Source organism: Chenopodium album, chromosome 10, assembly GCF_948465745.1.
Source record: "Chenopodium album chromosome 10, dcCheAlbu1.1, whole genome shotgun sequence".
NCBI classification, from domain to species: domain Eukaryota; kingdom Viridiplantae; phylum Streptophyta; class Magnoliopsida; order Caryophyllales; family Amaranthaceae; genus Chenopodium; species Chenopodium album.
The window spans coordinates 55,025,685-55,044,476 of NC_137843.1; the positions used below are offsets into that span (position 1 = coordinate 55,025,685).

Sequence of the window (18,792 nt, forward strand, 5' to 3'; positions counted from 1 at the left end):
CAGTTGCCAAAAAAGGAAAAGAAATTTAGCAACAATATCTGATTTGGTTGACGACGAAAGCTAATGTATATTTATGTGAGGTGGCTTAAAAAATTATGGAAGTCTAGTCATCAAATTAGAAGATGTTTCCAACAATAACTCAACCAAACAACAAAACGAAGCATCACTTTTTATGTCCAAAATATTTTGTCTGCCAATCTAATTTGCTATATAGAGTAATGTCAATTTTTATACTTCAAGTAAACTAATTAGGGTGGTTCATGCACATATTGACATATATATCATGTTAATTTCAAATCAAAACTCAAGTATGTAGTCCACTTGAACTTGTTACATGAATTCCTATATTATGGGGTCTAGGTAATTTAATGACAATTCATGAATTCAACCATACATACATTATATATTCTCGCCTTGATATAATATTGTTGGTTTTATTCTCGTATCTTAATTAAACAACCCTGCGTGCATCTAATATAATAGTTGTATTGTGGTGTTACCATAGAAGTTTCAATTGAACCATATACATCATCTCTAACAAGTAACAACATATCTATATATATTACGATCTCTTCAAAATTACTCCCTCCGTTTTCTTCATAAAAGTTATAAAGACTCAAACAGTTCCTTGTAATGAATATCATGTAAGCTTGTAAGATAGGCTAGACTCCATCTCCCTGAAATGGATCCTGATCGATTATTATCACCTAAATCAGCACAATTAAACACTAATTAAGTAGATCTAATTTACTAAACAAGCACAAAAAAATTGAAAAAGAATGATTTGATTTGAAAGGATTTAAGGGTTGTTGCCTGCCTGTTGGAGTGCCTTGCAGCAATAAACAAAGGATCTTTTGCAATTCACTCTAAGCAAAGAAGTACAAACATACTTGACATAAGATCGATCACTAGGTATAATCTTCCGGCTCACTTAACAACAATATTCTAATCAACTCTTAATTACCTTGCTTAAAATTGTAATTATGAATGTCCAAGTAATGAAAAGCTTAGCTTAACTCCCTTCTTCCATTTTCCATTTCTAAATTCTAATGAACTTCCCTTGTCATTGTTTATAAAAAAGAAAAAAATGCACTTGATTAGGCTAGTTTTGAAGCTAAAGAACTTGGATTGTACATTATCAAAGACTTTATAATCCTTATTAAGGAATTGTAATTAATTGAAGGACACTAATTTTAGCTATGTTCATAGCCAAGTGTTAGACTTAACTAGTAAGACAAAAAAAAAAAAAAAAAAAAAAAAAAAAAAATTCAATGTTTATTGTCTAACTGATAAGTTGTCAAGTGTCTACAGAAACTAAGAGGTAGTAGAAGTAAAAGAAGAGTCCGATTAACTAAGGAAGACACTGGATGTCTAAAGTAGAAAAAATCAGGTTATCAACAAATTCTTACTATTTAAGTGTTTCAATTCTCTAATTAAACAAAACAAGATTTTAGGTAAAATTATAAATATATACTTTGCCAATCAAAATATTTCATATCTTCATATATTAAAACATGATAGTAGTGTATATATATGACCTCTGATAAGGCTCTAGTTCACAATCACTACCACCCTCCACTCAACTATTTTTTAATTGCTTTTTATAATGGCTATAATATAATATGAATGTGATGACTTATACGTGTACATTACAATCAAAGGTATTGAACTATAGATCTTACTATTTCAGTGGTTACTATTGATTTAATTTGTAGCCTAATAGTAAACTTAGGGCCTGTTCTCATTGACTGAACTCAGCTGAACTGAACTGAACTGAACTGAACTGAACTGAACTCAGCTGAACTGAACTGAAATGAATATTTTATAAGAGAAGGAAATTAGGAGCTGAACTGAACTGAACTGAACTGAGCTGAGCTGAACTGAACTGAATTTCAACGTAAGAGAACAGGCCCTTAATGAATGGACGAAATTGTTCCCCTAAATAGATACAATTGATACTTGTAATTAATTACATGAAACAATAAAAATACGGTATAATAACCTAGGATCCCTAATTCCTAGCTAGGAACTAAACTACACATTTAACAACCTTAAATAGTTTCACATTTATCTTTAAGTAGAAAAGTGCAAATGTACAACTATACAAGATCTATTTTTGCAATATATTCTTAATTACTATTGCATGTCGAATTCCTAGTCATGTTTCATTTATTGGATACAATTAGACTGTACATATATAGTGAGCAACACAAGTGATCTAAATCCCAAATTAGGCAAAATAAAAATTATAAAAATGTCATAAAAATAATTTGTAGCATGCAACCAAAAATAAACAAAAACCAAAACCCTTTAAAACTTCCCTTAAATGCTCGACAAATCTGACAGAAAATCTTCACAAAAGGGTCTCTTCCATTTTCTCCCCCTTTTCCTAACACATAGTGTTTTGATTTGACTACCCAATTACCTTCTCCACCTCCATTTTTAAATTTATTTAATACCCTTTTCTATGATCTCACTTACCACATCCACAAATTTAAATTGAATTTAAATCATTAAATAGTAAAAAATAATCATCATATTCCAATTTAACTTCAAAATTTTAAAAATAAATGTTTTTTTTTTTTTGCTTGTCATCACATATTCTTGACATGAAGTATGTAGTAGAAGATACTAGGTATAGTACAATATAACAAGATCATACTATATTAGTACTAAAAATCTTCCATTTTCATTTATACCTAAATTTGTTGTAGCAGACTAGTAGAGTAGTTCCACAGTTGGAATAATGATGACTACTAAGAGAAAAATTAATTAACTAGGGTACACATAATTTAGAATAATTGAACTTACCATGATATATGATGATTGATAACTTAATTTTATGGGAAACTTCTTTCCCCAGCACCACCACCACCGCCATTTCCATGATGTGCATCCATGGTGAGTCCAGTTAGTAATCCGATGCTGCTGCCGCCACTGGACTCACCATGGAGGTGGTGGTGTTGAAGAGGCGGCAGCGGCGGGGGCTGGGGCTGGGGCTGGGGCATTGGCCGGGAGGACGTGGTTGCAGGTGGAGGCCGCTTGCGCTTCTTCTTCTCGTAGCTGATGCCCCTAGCCTTGGCCTGGGAGTCCCTGACCTCGCGAAGGTAAAGCCTAACAGCTCGAGCCCCAAACGGGTTACTCTCAGGCGGGCCACCGTTCTCCTCATAGGCCGCCCTAAGACGGCCTATGAGAGCATCGAGTGAGCCCCACGCTTGACGAAGCGGGCATGGGCAGGGGGCAGGTGGATTAGGGTGTCCGAAAAACGGGCAGCCCGGATTATGAACCTTAGTCTTTCCAAATTGATCCAAGTACCTTAAAAACTCCAAGACGTGGGCCCCACTGCAACGGGACAACGTTAACGGAGGACGGTGGTTTCTCAGATACTGCCCGAAAGTGTTCCAGTCTCTTCTCTTCTGATTCTCGTACCTACTTAACTGCCCGTTGTTGTTGTTGGCCGTTGTCGTAGCCGAAGACGATGACGACGACGACGATGATGGTGGTGGGATAAGATCCATTGAATTTACTTAACTATCCAATATTTGTAGTTATCAATTACTTACTTGCTCACAAACAATAACTCAACTATGTTTAAGGTTTCTTTTCTTTTTGGTTGTTATGTTTGTTTGAACAAAACAAGATGTAATACCACCTTTGTTGAAATTAAAGGAAGAAGGAATATCAAATATGAATGATATGATGATGATTATGATGATTGTGTCTTTCTTTTTTTCTTTTTTTTTTTCTAGCTTTTTGGGGAATATTATGTAAATAACTAATTTTTGTACTAATTTAGTAAATAAATGGATACTACTACTAAATTGCTAGCTTTTTTTTTTTTTTTTGGGAAAATATTGTGAAAATAATAGGAAGAGGATGAAATTTAGGGCAAAAAAAAAAAAATGGAGAGAGAAAGGGTAGAAAAAAAATTGAGGATTGGATGATTGGGATATGCAAATGGAGAAAAGCTGTATATAAATCTTTTTTATTTTTGATTTTTTGATTTTATTTATTTTTTAAGAAAAAAAAAAAGTTGAGACATGATGAGTTCTTTTTGTTGATTGACGTTTCATGTGATAAATTTACAAAAGTACCCCCAAATTGGAAAATTTATAATTCTATAATTTGGCAATTTTTGGGTTGAGTCATAGAAGAACTGTAGCTTTTTGGATAAATTTTTTAGAGGTAAACCTTAAAAGCAGTACAAAGTACTGTACAGTAGGTTCTAATAAAACCATAATCCTAGTCATACAATATTTTCCCAATAAATTTATTATTATTATTATTATGACTCTTTATAAAAAATTATTATTATTACTCTCACGACTTGTTATATTTTTAGACGGCATACTTTAATTATCATGGAAAACTTTATAAACTTCTAACAATTTTTTTCAGTATGTTATGCAATTATATTCATTTTATTAAGTTTGTTTCAATGCATATTATTATAAAATTTAATTATCTATTACGGAGTAAAACGGTTCTCTTTTCTTTAATTCACTCATTTATCAGAGAATTTTGGTTTTAGACAAGTTTTAAAATAAAACATGTATAAAGAATGTACAACAAAATGCATAAGTTAGTAAAATGTAATTAACAAAAATGAAATTATCTAATAGTGGATCAAAAATTCATACGAACTTTCAAACTTTCAGGAACAAAGGAAGTATAAAATCACCAAACATGATCATATGTATATATATGTGTAAAGAATCGGAGCACTTTCCCTAAATAATGTTGTCTTTTTATCTAATTCCCAAAATACAGTCACTTTTTTATAATTTCCCAATATACTGTCCACGTCATCAGTTTAGTGTGGTTTTTTTTTTACGGTTTTATTGCAAAACCGCTACTTCAAGTAGCGGTTTATCATGGTAAACCGCTACTTGAAGTAGCGGTTTGTACTTATTTTTTTATTTATTTTTTTCTGTTTTTAAAAAAAGCTTTCCTTTCTTCTCTCTCCTAATCTTCATCAACAGAGAACAAAACTTCCAGAGTTTTGAAAACACCTCCCTGCCATTGCTATGAGATGAGTCCGCCGCCGATGAACCTCCACCACCAAAGTATTATGCCTAACCATTTTATCCATTTCAATTCAATTATTAAATTTGTCAAATAATAATAATTTTGGTGATTGTAATTTTAATGGAGAAATTGGAATTGGGAGTAAGTTTTGAGAGATGATATTGGAATTGGGAGTTTTTCAATGATTATTTAGGGTTGAAATGTTGGATTTCAGATTTTGATTGGATTTATTTGGAAGATTTACTTTGGATGAAGAGGATAAATGGAGTTGAAAGGCAAACGGTGAATGTCGATGCACGATGCTCAAGGCGGTCAAGCCTGTGTCTGTGATTTTTTTTATGAATAATTTTTTTTTTTAAAAAAGATGAAAACCGCCACTTCAAGTAGCGGTTTTCATGTTTTAACAGTGTAGATGGAAACCGCTACTTGAAGTAGCGGTTTTCATTTGAACCATAAAAAAAAACCGGTTTTTATACATTTGCTTACGTGGACAGTATTGTGGGAATTTTTAAAAGAATGGCTGTATTTCGGGAATTAGATAAAAAGACAACATTATTTAGGGAAAGGACTCAAAGAATCGAACAAAGAGGAGCGATTGAGGTACTTTGAAATGTTTGTAATAATGGACACGTATATATAAGGATTGATTAATATTAAATTCTAAACAATCACTGCTCCTCTAATTACACCCAAAATGACCTTGGTTAGTTTAATACTTGTGTTATGCTTAGCTTATAGAGATATTGTATATTGTCACTTGTTCAAATCACCCTTAAATCCAAAACAGATCAGTAATGACAAGTTAGAGTTCCAAAACATAAAAATTTCATCATTGGACCTGGCTTGCTTGTGCCCGACTCAATTCACTTGACCATAATTAGCCCCTATTCACTCTCGTCTCAATTATTTTTGCCAATAGGCTAGAGTGTCCACTCTCTAGTCTAGCTCCAACTCGATGCTCACTTAGCTTGTTTAGGTATGCGCTCACATAGTCAAAACCATCCTTTCCATCCCCTCACCTGACTCGCCCCTTGCTGGTAAATAGACAAGAGCGTGTTAGATGATCAACTATTACAATTTATTGACTATGACAATGATGCATTTGTTAAAAATGCAAGAAGTGATAAGCTCCTTAGCCTTAAGGCTATCCTTGTTCCCCTTAATTACACACACGAATGATTTAATTTAAAAAAAAAAAAAAAAATCATGATTGAGAGTAATTTAATAAATCTTTTTGCCTTTTCTTTCTTTTTGGGAGTATTATGATATATTATTATTATTTTTTGAAACAATATTATTATTATTATTATTATTATTATTATTATTATTATTATTACTATTTTTGACAGATTTACTACTACTATTATTATTATTGAGTAATTTGTTTGAAAAATTTCATTGGAGGGCCAAAAATGTGAATTTGACCATGGTGTTGAAAAGTGGTGTCCTAATTCATGTTAAATGCCTTGTTTACTCTTCGTTGACAGTTTGACACCCATCTTCTTTTTGTAAAGTATCCCTCTATTACCGGGTTATTGTAAGACTTTTGGATTCTTTTTGTACCCTTTAAAATTAACTCGTTAACATTCATAAAATGTCAATTATTTCCTCAAAAAAATGTCCGATCGCTTCATCTCATTATATTATTCTTGATCCAATTGTGCTATTAGTCTATATATTACTTGGGGGCCTATACATGGGTCATTGATAATGTGCAGGCTATGCCATTATTATTAATATGAGTTGTGGTGCAAATGTGAGTTGGGTCTTTGTGATGTAGTGTGTGAGTTGTAGGGTTTGTTTGTAACTTAATATTCCTCACTGTTGATTCAATTACGATATATGCGCTCCTTTATTCCAGGGAAATAGTATACACACTATTAAACTACTCTGTAATCTGTACTTAATTAATATCAATGTATTCAATTATGCAATATAAAAACTTGCGAGTAATATTTTAAAATAATACATCAAGATGTATCTAATAATTTTACCAGAATTTTCACGATTAATATAATTTTTTCTTTACATAAAAGTCATTTCTCCTCAAAATGAAAATTCTAAGTGAGATAAATAGAGGAATGTTTCATTATTATGAAAATAAAGGATCAAACTTAATGTTAAATAAAAATTGTATACAAGTAGATTTTAGGGAAGATTTTATAAGAGTGCCATTGTGAATTTGTGATAATAATTTGCTTGTATTTTTTTAATTAAACTTAATTTTTCAAGGAAAACACATTATGAAAATAATCTCTTGAAACTTAAAAATTTAAAAACCAAAACCCACATGATGCTTGTGTAAACATCAGTACATCATCATCAATAATCCTAACTGAAGTTCGAAGTCGTTGAAATAGTTCACATTTATATAATAGTCGTACGAGTACGACCATTATGTTTGAGATAGATTTGGGGCTAAATTATTAGATATTATATTTGTATTACTTTACTACGGTTGTAGACATTATTTATCACCTAGTTCATCTTCCCGTGAATTAAAATTAGAATCCCAAAAATGTAGGTCCAATCAAATTGCTAAATAAAATTAACTACTTGTACATTTTACTTAACCAAGGCTCTTAAATCAACATCATCATCCCGACAGCCAAATCAGACAACTTGGAATAATATCAAACACCTAATATAATTAAGCATGTTTAGCCCCTATTAGCACGTCCGTTAAACAAGCTAAGCTAATGTACCAACATACTTCTTATATACTCTTATCATCTATTCTCTTCGTTTCATTTAACATTTAACGTCAATTTAAAAGTAATAGCACTCAATCTCTATTTTCAACTAAGGGCCCGTTCACATTTACTGAATTGAACTGAACTGAACTAAACTGAACTTATTGGAGCTGAACTGAAGTGAAGTGAGTTAAAATGGATATTTTATGAGAGAAGGAAATTAGGAGCTTAACTGAACTGATTAATGGAGCTGAACTGAACTGAACTGATTGGAGCTGAACTGAAATTAAGCTGAATTGAACAAGCCCTAAGAATGTAAGACTAGTAGACCACAACTTTACCCTTTCATACAATATATAGCTAGGGATGGAAAGAATACTCATTTTTTTCAAAATTGGTTACTCAATATCATATTCACATAATTTCAATGTCAATTTTTTTTTTTTAAATAAATAAAAAAAGAAAACTCCGTAATTGTTGTCATTTTTTAGTTTGTCCCCCTTACTTGATTCAAGCTGTTTTCAAATATGTATCCAAAAATTGTAGGTATGTGAGACATTAAATCTTGGGTTGAGATATTTTTAAATATATTTTGTACATACATTTATATATTTTTTAGTCACCTGACACATCTAGTCAACACAATTTTTTGATAATTTTTAATAAAATGAAATCAGATTGTAGCAATATGATAACCAACTATAACGGTATATAAAATGTAATTTATATGGATAATAATTAAGAATCAATATATTAACTATTTCAATAATTGTAAAAATCTTTGTTAATCTAGATAATGTCTTCCATAAGATAATAAAATATAGTTAAAAATGCAAGCTAAAACCTAGTTAGCTACTAGAAGTAGAATTAGAATATAAACTTTGAGTAATAAATTAAACCAAGAAAAGGTTAATAGAATATTTATGGTTGATTACACTCCAATCCACCAATAATACACGCATCTTTCTTTTTCCACATTCTACTTTGTACGGAAACATCTGTGTGATTTACTCTGTGTTTTCTTTTCTTGGTTTATATGTACGTAACTATATAAAACTGTGGACGAACCATAGAATGAAGTAGGTTATTTACGTGTAAACGAATCGCTACCCTCTATCAGTTAAAGTATGCATTAATTATAAATTACACGTATACGTTACAATATGAGGTTCTCTTATCTGGTAGAGTGAACTCGATAAGAATGTAAAAAAGTGAATCACATACGTGTTGTTCGAAAGAGATTAAACGTTAACCACGTAATTGTAAAGCATATAGTTGCAAGTAATACGAGACAAAGAGTTGGAGGAAGAGATTATCATTCATGCATAAAACTATTAAACTAGAGTTTTTATTTATTTATTTTATTTTAACAACTATTCAAGGAGGATTAGGGAAATTTTAGGGATTATTGGAAAAACCTACTCCGTATAAAGTATAGAATGATGAATAACAAAAGTTGTTGGCCACTTGATCCATATTTTTTTTTGAGAAACACTTGATCCATTTGAAATTAATAAGATATACTTATATAGTGATATGTGATTCAAAATTTCCAATACATCGCGAGCGTGACCCAAAAATCAATCACGAACAATAACAGAAATTGCTTAAGAAATTTTTATTTGTGAAGATTTTTCCTAATTTTATTTTTGATATATAATTTTACACTAAGTAGACAACTAACATTAAAATTAACACGTATTATTATGACTACTAATGAAATCGAAAAGACATAATGTACTGTGAAATATAATTTTATTTTAATACTCATCATCTGTCTGATCCAAATCAATAACATACTTTAATAATATGCTTTTTTCAATTTTAATTTTTTTTGTTGGGTGTTAGTCTTCTAACAAGTTTTCTTGTACTTTAATTAATTTAATCTCGTTTCTTCATCTTAGGACTTTAACAAAACAAAAGTATTAGGATTACTATCATATTTCTTGTAAATGTCTTTTCAAATAGTATTATCGGTTTCACTTTAGCTTAACACCATTCAATTATGGAGTTAATATCGAACCCAACCTTGTTAATTAATTAATTGTTATTATTAGTTGGGAGGATCTATCAATAGTTGTCACTCTTTTAATTTGAATATTAATAATAATACCAAGAATATTTTTGGTACGTACGTACGGACACGTTTTCCCCTCATCTTTTGGTACAGTAGTGATTCTACCTAAATTATTATTAATTACAATTTCCAACCCAATAAAATTTGATCAATAAATTACAACTAACAACAAAGATTTTTCACTTCAGTAACCGTACAAGAGATTCTTCATTCATCAGTTTAGTTTGGGAAGGAGCGATTAGCTGACTCCCACTAATTTTGGAAAGATCTACTCCCAAGTGCAATGAACCACTGCCAAGTATAACTATACGGAGTACGGAGTTTTTTTTTAGTTGCACTTTTAGATTTACATACTCCTACACAATTTTTGAAATAGAGAGGGATAGATAGAAAAAACTAAAGAAAATTTATAAAATAAGGGGTTATGCTATATGTAGCCCTAAGGACTATATATAAGCATTAAATACACTCTTGAGAATTGTATAAAATTAGAAATTTATGACAAAAACACGCGTAAATAAGTATAGTTAGTGTTTACATTTTCATGATTTCCTAACTTTATACGATTTTCTAGTGTGTTTTAAGGGCTATGTATAGCATTTTCCTAAAATAAGAGGGAGATAAAGAGAATAAGGGCCCGTTCTCTTTTACTGAGTTGAGCTGAAGACCTGAATTGAACTGAGCTGAAGTGAATTGTTTATAAGAGAAGGAAATTAGAAACTGAACTAAGCTGAACTGAATTGAAATTAAATTGAAGAGAACATGTCCTAAAAAAAATGAAACTTTCATTAATAAAGAATGATGCATTTAAAAAAATGAAAGAATTATTTAATTTAAGCCCCTCGTATAATGAAGATCTATGTGTGGTATTGGTCACTCACTTTTTACACCTTTGGTGTCTCTGCATTAACCGTATTTTTTTTTTTTTTTTTTAATATTGAATGATCTTTATGTTAGTCTCTAACATGGTTTAGTTTTAGGGTTTAGGCACGCAAGTATTCCTCAATTGAATTCAATTCTTTTAATAACGAAATTCTAACATAATGATTAAATCGCTAATTGAATGAACAATCATTTATGCCACATTGACCAATCTATGAAGTTATCATTGTATGCTAGAACCCCTATGGGCCTATGATGTATTCATCTTTTCTTAATCTACTACTCTGTAGTTTCATTTTATTTTTCAAAGTCAAGAAAGTGATTAGATTTAGAGTAGCTCAGTGGTAAGAGATTCCCTCTCGGTTCCAAGAGATCTTGGTATCGATTCTCATCACTCGCCTTTGTAGTTTCTAAACACCCCCCAAAAGAAAAAAAAAAGATGAGAAAGTTAGAATTGCAAAGTATAACAAGTAAAATCATGAGATACACCAATGATAGAAAATACTTTTTAAATAGCTTATATCATGTGTGATGCATATGTTCAGAGGAAAAAAAATGTAGTGATATATGTTTAAACTTCAAATGTAACATGTTTTACCAAGTGTAATAAGAAAGTATAACAATCATTTTAAAATAAGAGTATTTTATTTCATCTCAAAAAAAGAGAAAAGACGGATATAAAGCAAACATATTAGGTTTGTCTTGCGAAAAGGACAAACCTACACTATCTTTTTGAATAATGGAAGAGATAAACATCACTACATGAGGAAAATCAACGAGAGTGTAGGGTTTAGATGCCCTTAAGCCATAAAATCAGTCACTTGGTGTTTAGATGACCACATCCTTTTTCTTTGTACTGTGTTAGTGTTCTTATTCTAACATTTTAGCTTTTCTACACACTCAACTTTACCTACAAATTCTCAAAATAGACCACAAAAATTTAAGTTGGGAAAGCCAAATACTACATAACAAATTACTTTTATCAATGTAATACAATATAGAGTTTTGTAATACTCATAGTCAAAGTAATACTCCTATAACGTAAAAGTGAATTAAAGATTACAAGAACGAAGTATTTAGAAACCGATAGAGTATATTTGGAAGAAAATAGGTAAGGTTAGAGAAGTATTTCATAGCATGAATTTGGTACAAGGCCTAAAGGGGTACTCCGTAGAGTGAAGCAAGAAACCTTCACAGTCCACATCTCGTGTGATGAGACAAAATCTGAGTAAAGCCCACATCAAGATGCAGATTGGTCCACAGATTCTCATTGATAAGTTTTGACTAAATTGGGGCCCCTTTTTTTTTTTTTAAAAAAAAATTTATTTATTAATTTTATTTTAATTTTTAAAATTTTTAAGAGACTTTTAATTTTCTATATGTAGTTGCCCTTACAGGCTTACATTAATGTGATAGGATGTTTTAAAGTTTAAACAAATAGATTCTTTGTCTTCCGTACATGGTTAATTGTAAATCACTTACTTTCTCTATTTTGTTAAACTAGTACAAAAACATTTAAACAATGTATAACTTAGACTGGTTGATATCATGAAAATATCAATTGAGACTAATTTAGCATTATATTACTTGACAATAGATGTTTTAAATAAATGTGAGATCAAAGTTGGTATATAAATAATGTACATACATTCAAATTATTGTAATGTTAAGGACATCAAGGATAAAATAAGTTCAAACACACTCATCGTATAAATTATGTCATGTGGAAAATAAGTTCTACTACTACTATGTATATTGAATTTGAACCAATAAAGTACAAGTTGAAGTTGAATTAAGGTTGAGAATGTAAACCTCAGCTGATAGGAATGTTTCAGCTTGCCAACTTCAGTTTCATCTGTTATACTTTGTACTTCTTAGTTTTGGGACCATTTTTCCAACTCAACATCAAAATCAGATAAAAACAGAAAGCAAAAAGAAGGTACTCGTATTTGCATTAAGATATATCACACGTACAAAAAACAAAAGGTACTGCATATGAACTCGGACATATTCACACATTTATGATTAAGAAATTACAAGCATATATAGTTCTCTAGTAATAACATTTTTCCTGTCTTAAAGGCGGGCAATGGCGGCATCTGATGAATTGACCTTCATACATATAGTACATAAAGTATAAATTTTCTTCTGTATTATGGTTTTAATCATATAATACAAAATTGCAAGCATTTCACCCACAGAAAACATATCATTATAAGGCGATCATGAAATGGCTCAAACAGCATACACCTTAATCACTTGGTCAATATTGGTGCGGCATACAGGACAACCCCATTTCTTGGCTTTTATTTCATTCAAACACGACATGCATCCAGCCATGTGGCCACAGGGCACGCATGCTCCCTCAACTGGAGCATCGAAGCATATTACACATGAAGAAGATCCAGCTCTCTTGCTTCCATCTTCTGTAGTATAGTCCTTTTCAAACATGTTTGGATCAATTGTTGGATAATGGATAGGACCATCGGGCAGAACCTCATCAGTTAGAGTTGGGGCTGATGGAATTGGCATTGGTGTCGGAGTGTTACTACTTGATATAGCAGAAGTGCCGCTAAGCCCTCCTTCCTCAACAATTTGTTCTGAGCAACTTCCTTTGTTTAAAGTAGGGTCAACTTGACCATTGAGGGGAACAGAATGAATAGCGGTAGATGAACTTGCTTCATTGGAAGCATGGGCATGGTCAAGGGGGATACCCTCTTCCATAGCCGATTGAAGAGATGCATTTATTGCCATGGCTAATTCCAAATCTTCCTTGGGATCAGGTGAGGTATCCGCAGCAATTGGCAAGGCTTCTGCAGCAGCTGGCGGTGCAGCAATTGGAGCAACTGGTGTAGGAGTGTTAAAGGGGAAATTCGCATGCATCACCTAATGAAAGCAAGAACAGTTTAAGGCAAGCTGAATGCTGTTCTTTCTCAATGGCATGTCAATAAAAAGTGCATGAAATAGGTGCATATTTGGCTGAAACAATCATGTGATACTCCTATGTAAAAAATGTTTAACTCATTACCAAAGATTTTCAAACCCAAGAATAATATTAACATATATATTAAACAAATATTATTTATGCAAATAAATGATCTAATAATATTACTCCATCCGTCCTTTTATTAAGAGCCTATTTGGGATTTTTCACAGAAATTTATTAAGAAATTTTTAGATTCCTTAAAATTAATTATTGGGAGTACAAATATACATGTAGGGTTAGAGATAGAGAGAGAGAGAAAAAAAAAAGTGGTTGAAAATTATTGATGAGAGATGGAGAAAGTATTGGGAATTTGATGTCTAGAGTACAAAAAAAGAAAAAGAAAAAGGATGACAAATCATCAAAAAGAGAATAATATTGTCAAAAAGTACAACCTTTAAATAGAAATAAGCTCTTAATGTTGGTTACCCCAAAATAGAATACAAGCTCTGTGGGAATAGTAATTTTAAAGTCAGTAATAAACTTTTATAAAAATTGTTTTATTAATTTATTTAACCACAGAGCTGGAAATCTAAGTCAAGACATTTATTTTCTTTTGGTTGCTAGAGAGAGGGCATGCTAGATCAAGAGCTCTCTTTCTCCGCTTTTATCAGGGGGAGAGTGGGTCTACAACGTCAGGTCTATGATCTTTCTCCAGCTGTTTAAAGAGTTTGCAAGCAAGAACATGAATTCCCAAATACGAACAGGAACTGAGAGCAAGAGCCAGAACTCAGGTCCAAGGTATGGTCTCCATATATGGAGTTCAAGCAAATAAAGCAGTAAAGTTCACAACTTTACACAAGGGGAACGGAGCAGACTAAAAGATTGAGACAAAACACTTGAAACAGATATACTAGTCATAGAACAGCACTACAGATGTCAAAAGAAGCTGTATCGTGAGATGAAAGGATAGCAGCTTTGTAAAAGGGGTTATACCTGTGGTATCCCCTTGCATGCACTACAGAACTGCTGAAGTTGTTGCTTGTCACTTTCATTAACTGGTGCGAGTTTAATGCGCGCCTCTGTAAAGGTGATAATCAAGTTCAGAGTACATTTTAAACAATTTCAAAAACAGTTCATTCAGTAAACTATAATAATACAGCAGAAGTCTGAACTGTAAAAGTTAATGATCAGAATTTGAAGTGTAGCAACTCTAGCAGATGGAAGCATGATTGTTAAGTAGCATTGAACATGAACCTAAAAAATAAACAAGTGAAATCACACATTGCATGAACACTAGAAAGTTGTAGTCCATGGCAAGCAACTCTAGCATATATGCCAAGTTCTCCAAGAAGCTATGCTTGTTATACGAAGTATATAATCAGCAGAAATGATAAAACTTTGTGAAAATTATATGTCCATCATATACGAATAAGTTGCCATTCACCTAAACCAAGGTTCATTTTCACTAGTAAAAGTTATCCTTCTAACCTTTTTGCATGAATATCATAACCAAGTTTATGATTTGTGGATGAGTCTAGGACAATGTACAAACTTAAGGCAAAATTATGTGAGGGTCAGACCTATCAGTAAATAACTAACATATGGCACGCGCCTAAAGATGACATTCTATGGCTCAATTCAAATTTCAAAGTGGTCCTTAGATGACTTACGACTAATAACATGTCGAGGCCTACAACTTCTCCTTCTTCGACGCCTTGGAACTAACAACAAAGACAAAAACCAATCAAGGACTGCAAATGACATAAATTTCTTTGAGCAACTGGAGAAGTGGAATGGAATTATTACTGGTAGATGCTTCGGATATTGTTACTGCAGGATCAGGCTGGTTAAAATCCGGTTCCTCCATATTGGCCCTCCATAAAGCAATAGAAGTACGAGGTTGAGCATCCTAGTAACCAAAAAAATAAATAGTATGGGTTAAGTTAGATGTTGAAACAAAAACTTTCACGGGATAAGGAAAATATATATAGCTTGGGAAATCCTCAACAAAAAATGTTTCCATGAAACCTGTATATTTGCATAAATGGCAAGCTCCAACTTGAAAGGTTTTCTGAGATTACGGGAACCACATGGAAGAACAGCTACCCACCTGAATCAGATAATTTAAAAGAGGGATTAAGATTTCGTATATTCATTGATCATCAGAAGAAAGAGCTGCTAACATGATCACATAAATACTAAAGCAAGATCAGAACCATCCCATCCAAAGACACATCAAAAAGTAAGCAGTAATTCATCAACAACCCAGTCATACACAAACTCCAGTAGGCTTAACTGCCCAACAAGATGAGAAGTTATATGGTGTTTACACTCACACTTTTCTAGAAATGAGCTGTGGGGCTAGTAGTTCCAGAAATCCCGGTCCATAAAGCTCTCGCAACCAGCCAGAGTATAAGCAGATGTGATTCTACAAGTATTAAAACAGAAACATGGAATTAGTTCCATGTAATTTTCATTATTTTCATGAATAGTTGATACAACTAAGGTCTTCAGAGCAGAGAATTACAAAAATGATACCTCAATTGCACGAACTACATTGGTGTAGCCTTTTGCCCTAGCAACTTCTAGTGGGGTTTGACAGTCATCATTGACCATAAGAGCATTTGCTAAAAACAGAGGGAGAGCAAAAATAATTAATAATACAGTAAAATCATAAGACTAACAGGAAAAAAAAAAATTCCAACTTCGAACAGGAAAGAGCAGATAGTGCAAGTGCAAATGTAATAAATTTTAGTTCGGACTTCTTTTTTTTTTTTTTTTTTGAAACTAAATTTAGTTCTGATGAGAGTAAATTTTACAAGTACAAACGAAAAGCTCAAGTGTACTAGTCTTCTAAATTAGTGTCTGAAAAAATCAACCCTCACATTCAATCTTAAATCATGGAAATGATGTACCACATATATAAAATAAAAATACCTCCATGCAAAAGAAGCAATTTCACAGTATTTTCCAGGCCCCGTTTTGCAGCATGATGTAAAGGTGTTCCTCCATTACGGCCTGGATGCGTCATTGGCAATAAAAAGCAAATCAGTACAATATGCAGCAGCCATGCAGGCAGTTTGTTAAACTAGAATAAGCAAGTAACTTCATAGGCAAAGATATACAATCTAGAATACTCTACAATTACAGAGAATCTGAAGGCAGCCACTGGCCAAATAGCTTATACATAGTTATATTAACCAGAATGAAACATACGAACAAGCCATTCGTTACTCCATACCACAACATTAGTGCACATATTACACAAGTTTGTTGAAGTAGAAACATTAAGGTATGGTCACACAGATGACATTGGATTTATGATCTTTGATCTCTCCTTTTAGTTCACATTTATCAAACCGTATTCACAAAATGTGCAAAATATCTCATTATGGAAGTTTAAATAGGCAGTCACAGGTAAAAAGGGCAGTCTCTTAGTAATCAGGCTACAACTTTAGCTGATAACAAGCAATATGATAAACTTAAATCAATTTTTACACCAACATATCACCAAACAAGCAACCAAATGCTATTGAAACGGGTCAAAATCATTCCAAACAAGCCCGGGGCTTCAAAATAACCAAAAGATACACAAATGACACCAATTTTAGTACCTGCGCGATATGCATTGACATTGGCACCCAACTCTATTAAAGTTTTAGCAACATTATAGAGTGCTGGATTCAAACAAGCAAGTGCTAATGGAGTCTTCCCTTCTCTATCTACATACTGCAACATAATCATCCGTTCAAACAAATTAATTTTCAATAATCCCCAACTTACTGTATTGGCAATACCAATCAACGACATTAGTACATTACATTAAACAATGGTTCAGAAAAACCCTATGATTTTCATAACCAATATACAAAATGAACAAGTTAATTCTATAAATTACCAAAATTATTTGAAAACATTAGTACTTAGCAGAATAAACTAAGACCCCTTTTTCCAATATACAGAAATGGCATAAATTCACATTTTAAGTAACCTAAAAATGCAATTTTTAATCAATTGACATATTTAAAATTGAAGACCCATCATTTATCTTTAATTTCTTAAAGTACTCCATAACCCAAATCACACAAAATCCAAACCCAGAATTTTAAAACCCTAATTTTCCATAATTTCACCCCAAAATTAATAACTTGTAAAGGATTTTTTTTTTTTTTTTTTTCAAATTTTAATTTCTTTGTAAACTGAATTATTAGGAAATTACCTCAAGCCCAGCACCTTCACTGTGTAGAGATTTAATGCCATCGATATTGCCATAAGAGACTTGCTGGTACAACAATTCATCCTTTGATTGTTGCTGCCCCATTTTTTTTATTTTATTATAATTACCAACAATTTACAATTATAAATTGAGAAATATAAAATGAATTATGACAAAACCCAACAATTTTCTGGGTGGAAAAGAAAAGAATAAAAACAATACCCTTATCAACAATATTCAAGAGAAAAATGGGATTTTGATGAAATAATTAATCCCAAAATTTCAGAAATTTCAAGAATATGTGTTTGTCGCTTGCGTGTATGAAATGTTCATAAATGATGATGAGATATTATTAAATGAAGAAAATGACGGAAATTGGGTAGTCCGTAAGTAGATTTTCCAGTATATTTTAATAATGAATTAATAATAATGACATTAAATACCGTGTTTTTATTTCTTGGTGGTTAAGAAAAATGTTTACAAAAGGAAGTTTCCTATTGTACAATGATGTATACTCAATACTCCACAAATTTAGTCTTAGAAAAATAAGTGCTACCCCGTAATAAACTAATGCGGAGTAACTATTAAGGTAGTCTTAACTTTTAAGCCGTTAACTATGAAGTATTGGCCTCATGACGACTTTATGAGAAAAGAGTTACAATCTTACGGAGTATGTACTCGTGATTGGACATGTTGAGGTGTTAAGAGTAAGTTCCTAACTTACTGGAAAGGTTGAGTGACACGTTATAAAAAGTCGCACATTAAACATTAATAGTATAGTATTGTCTTGTAATATCATCGTGAAATTTTAAACTAATACATATGTTACATGGAGTAAAAATATCTTTAATGCTTATAAAACAAGTGATCAAATTTGTTAATCTAAATAATACTCCGTACTTTGGAATTTGTTACAAATCAATCCCTAACAATAACAATGCATTGACATTGTTAATTTATACGAAGTATG

General features: G+C 31.9%; 2 protein-coding genes across 3 annotated transcripts; both read right to left on the minus strand.

Moving 5' to 3' along the window:
* Nucleotides 1-2,767: 2,767 nt before the first annotated feature.
* Nucleotides 2,768-3,851, minus strand: LOC145564162 (protein LIGHT-DEPENDENT SHORT HYPOCOTYLS 4-like). The gene has a single exon (XM_081624499.1). It carries the CDS (start codon nt 3,516-3,518, stop codon nt 2,841-2,843), a length of 678 nt encoding a protein of 225 aa, XP_081480625.1. The 5' UTR covers nt 3,519-3,851; the 3' UTR covers nt 2,768-2,840.
* Nucleotides 3,852-12,651: 8,800 nt separating this feature from the next.
* On the minus strand, nt 12,652-18,187 carry LOC145564163 (putative E3 ubiquitin-protein ligase XBAT35). Of its 2 annotated transcripts, XM_081624500.1 has the most exons (10): nt 17,826-18,186; nt 17,221-17,335; nt 16,544-16,624; nt 16,145-16,233; nt 15,943-16,034; nt 15,635-15,716; nt 15,413-15,515; nt 15,277-15,327; nt 14,600-14,685; nt 12,652-13,566 (listed from the first exon to the last, which is right to left on the minus strand). In XM_081624500.1, exons 1-10 carry the CDS (start codon nt 17,925-17,927, stop codon nt 12,916-12,918), a joined length of 1,452 nt encoding a protein of 483 aa, XP_081480626.1. In that variant the 5' UTR covers nt 17,928-18,186; the 3' UTR covers nt 12,652-12,915. The 2 variants fall into 2 exon arrangements, with proteins under 2 accessions (XP_081480626.1, XP_081480627.1); XM_081624501.1 differs by lacking the exon at nt 15,277-15,327 and having other exon boundaries at nt 17,826-18,187.
* Between the last annotated feature and the right edge of the window lie 605 nt (nt 18,188-18,792).

Bases quoted from the DNA above. Each gene is read 5' to 3' on its own strand.
- LOC145564163 (XM_081624500.1), bottom strand. From the start codon at position 17,927: ATGGGGCAGCAACAATCAAAGGATGAATTGTTGTACCAGCAAGTCTCT. The intron at 16,234-16,543 runs GTATTTTTATTT...CTCTGTTTTTAG, and splicing joins ATTGCTTCTTTTGCATGGAG to CAAATGCTCTTATGGTCAAT. The intron at 13,567-14,599 runs GTATAACCCCTT...TGCTTTCATTAG, and splicing joins CATGCAAGGGGATACCACAG to GTGATGCATGCGAATTTCCC.
- LOC145564162 (XM_081624499.1), bottom strand. From the start codon at position 3,518: ATGGATCTTATCCCACCACCATCATCGTCGTCGTCGTCATCGTCTTCG.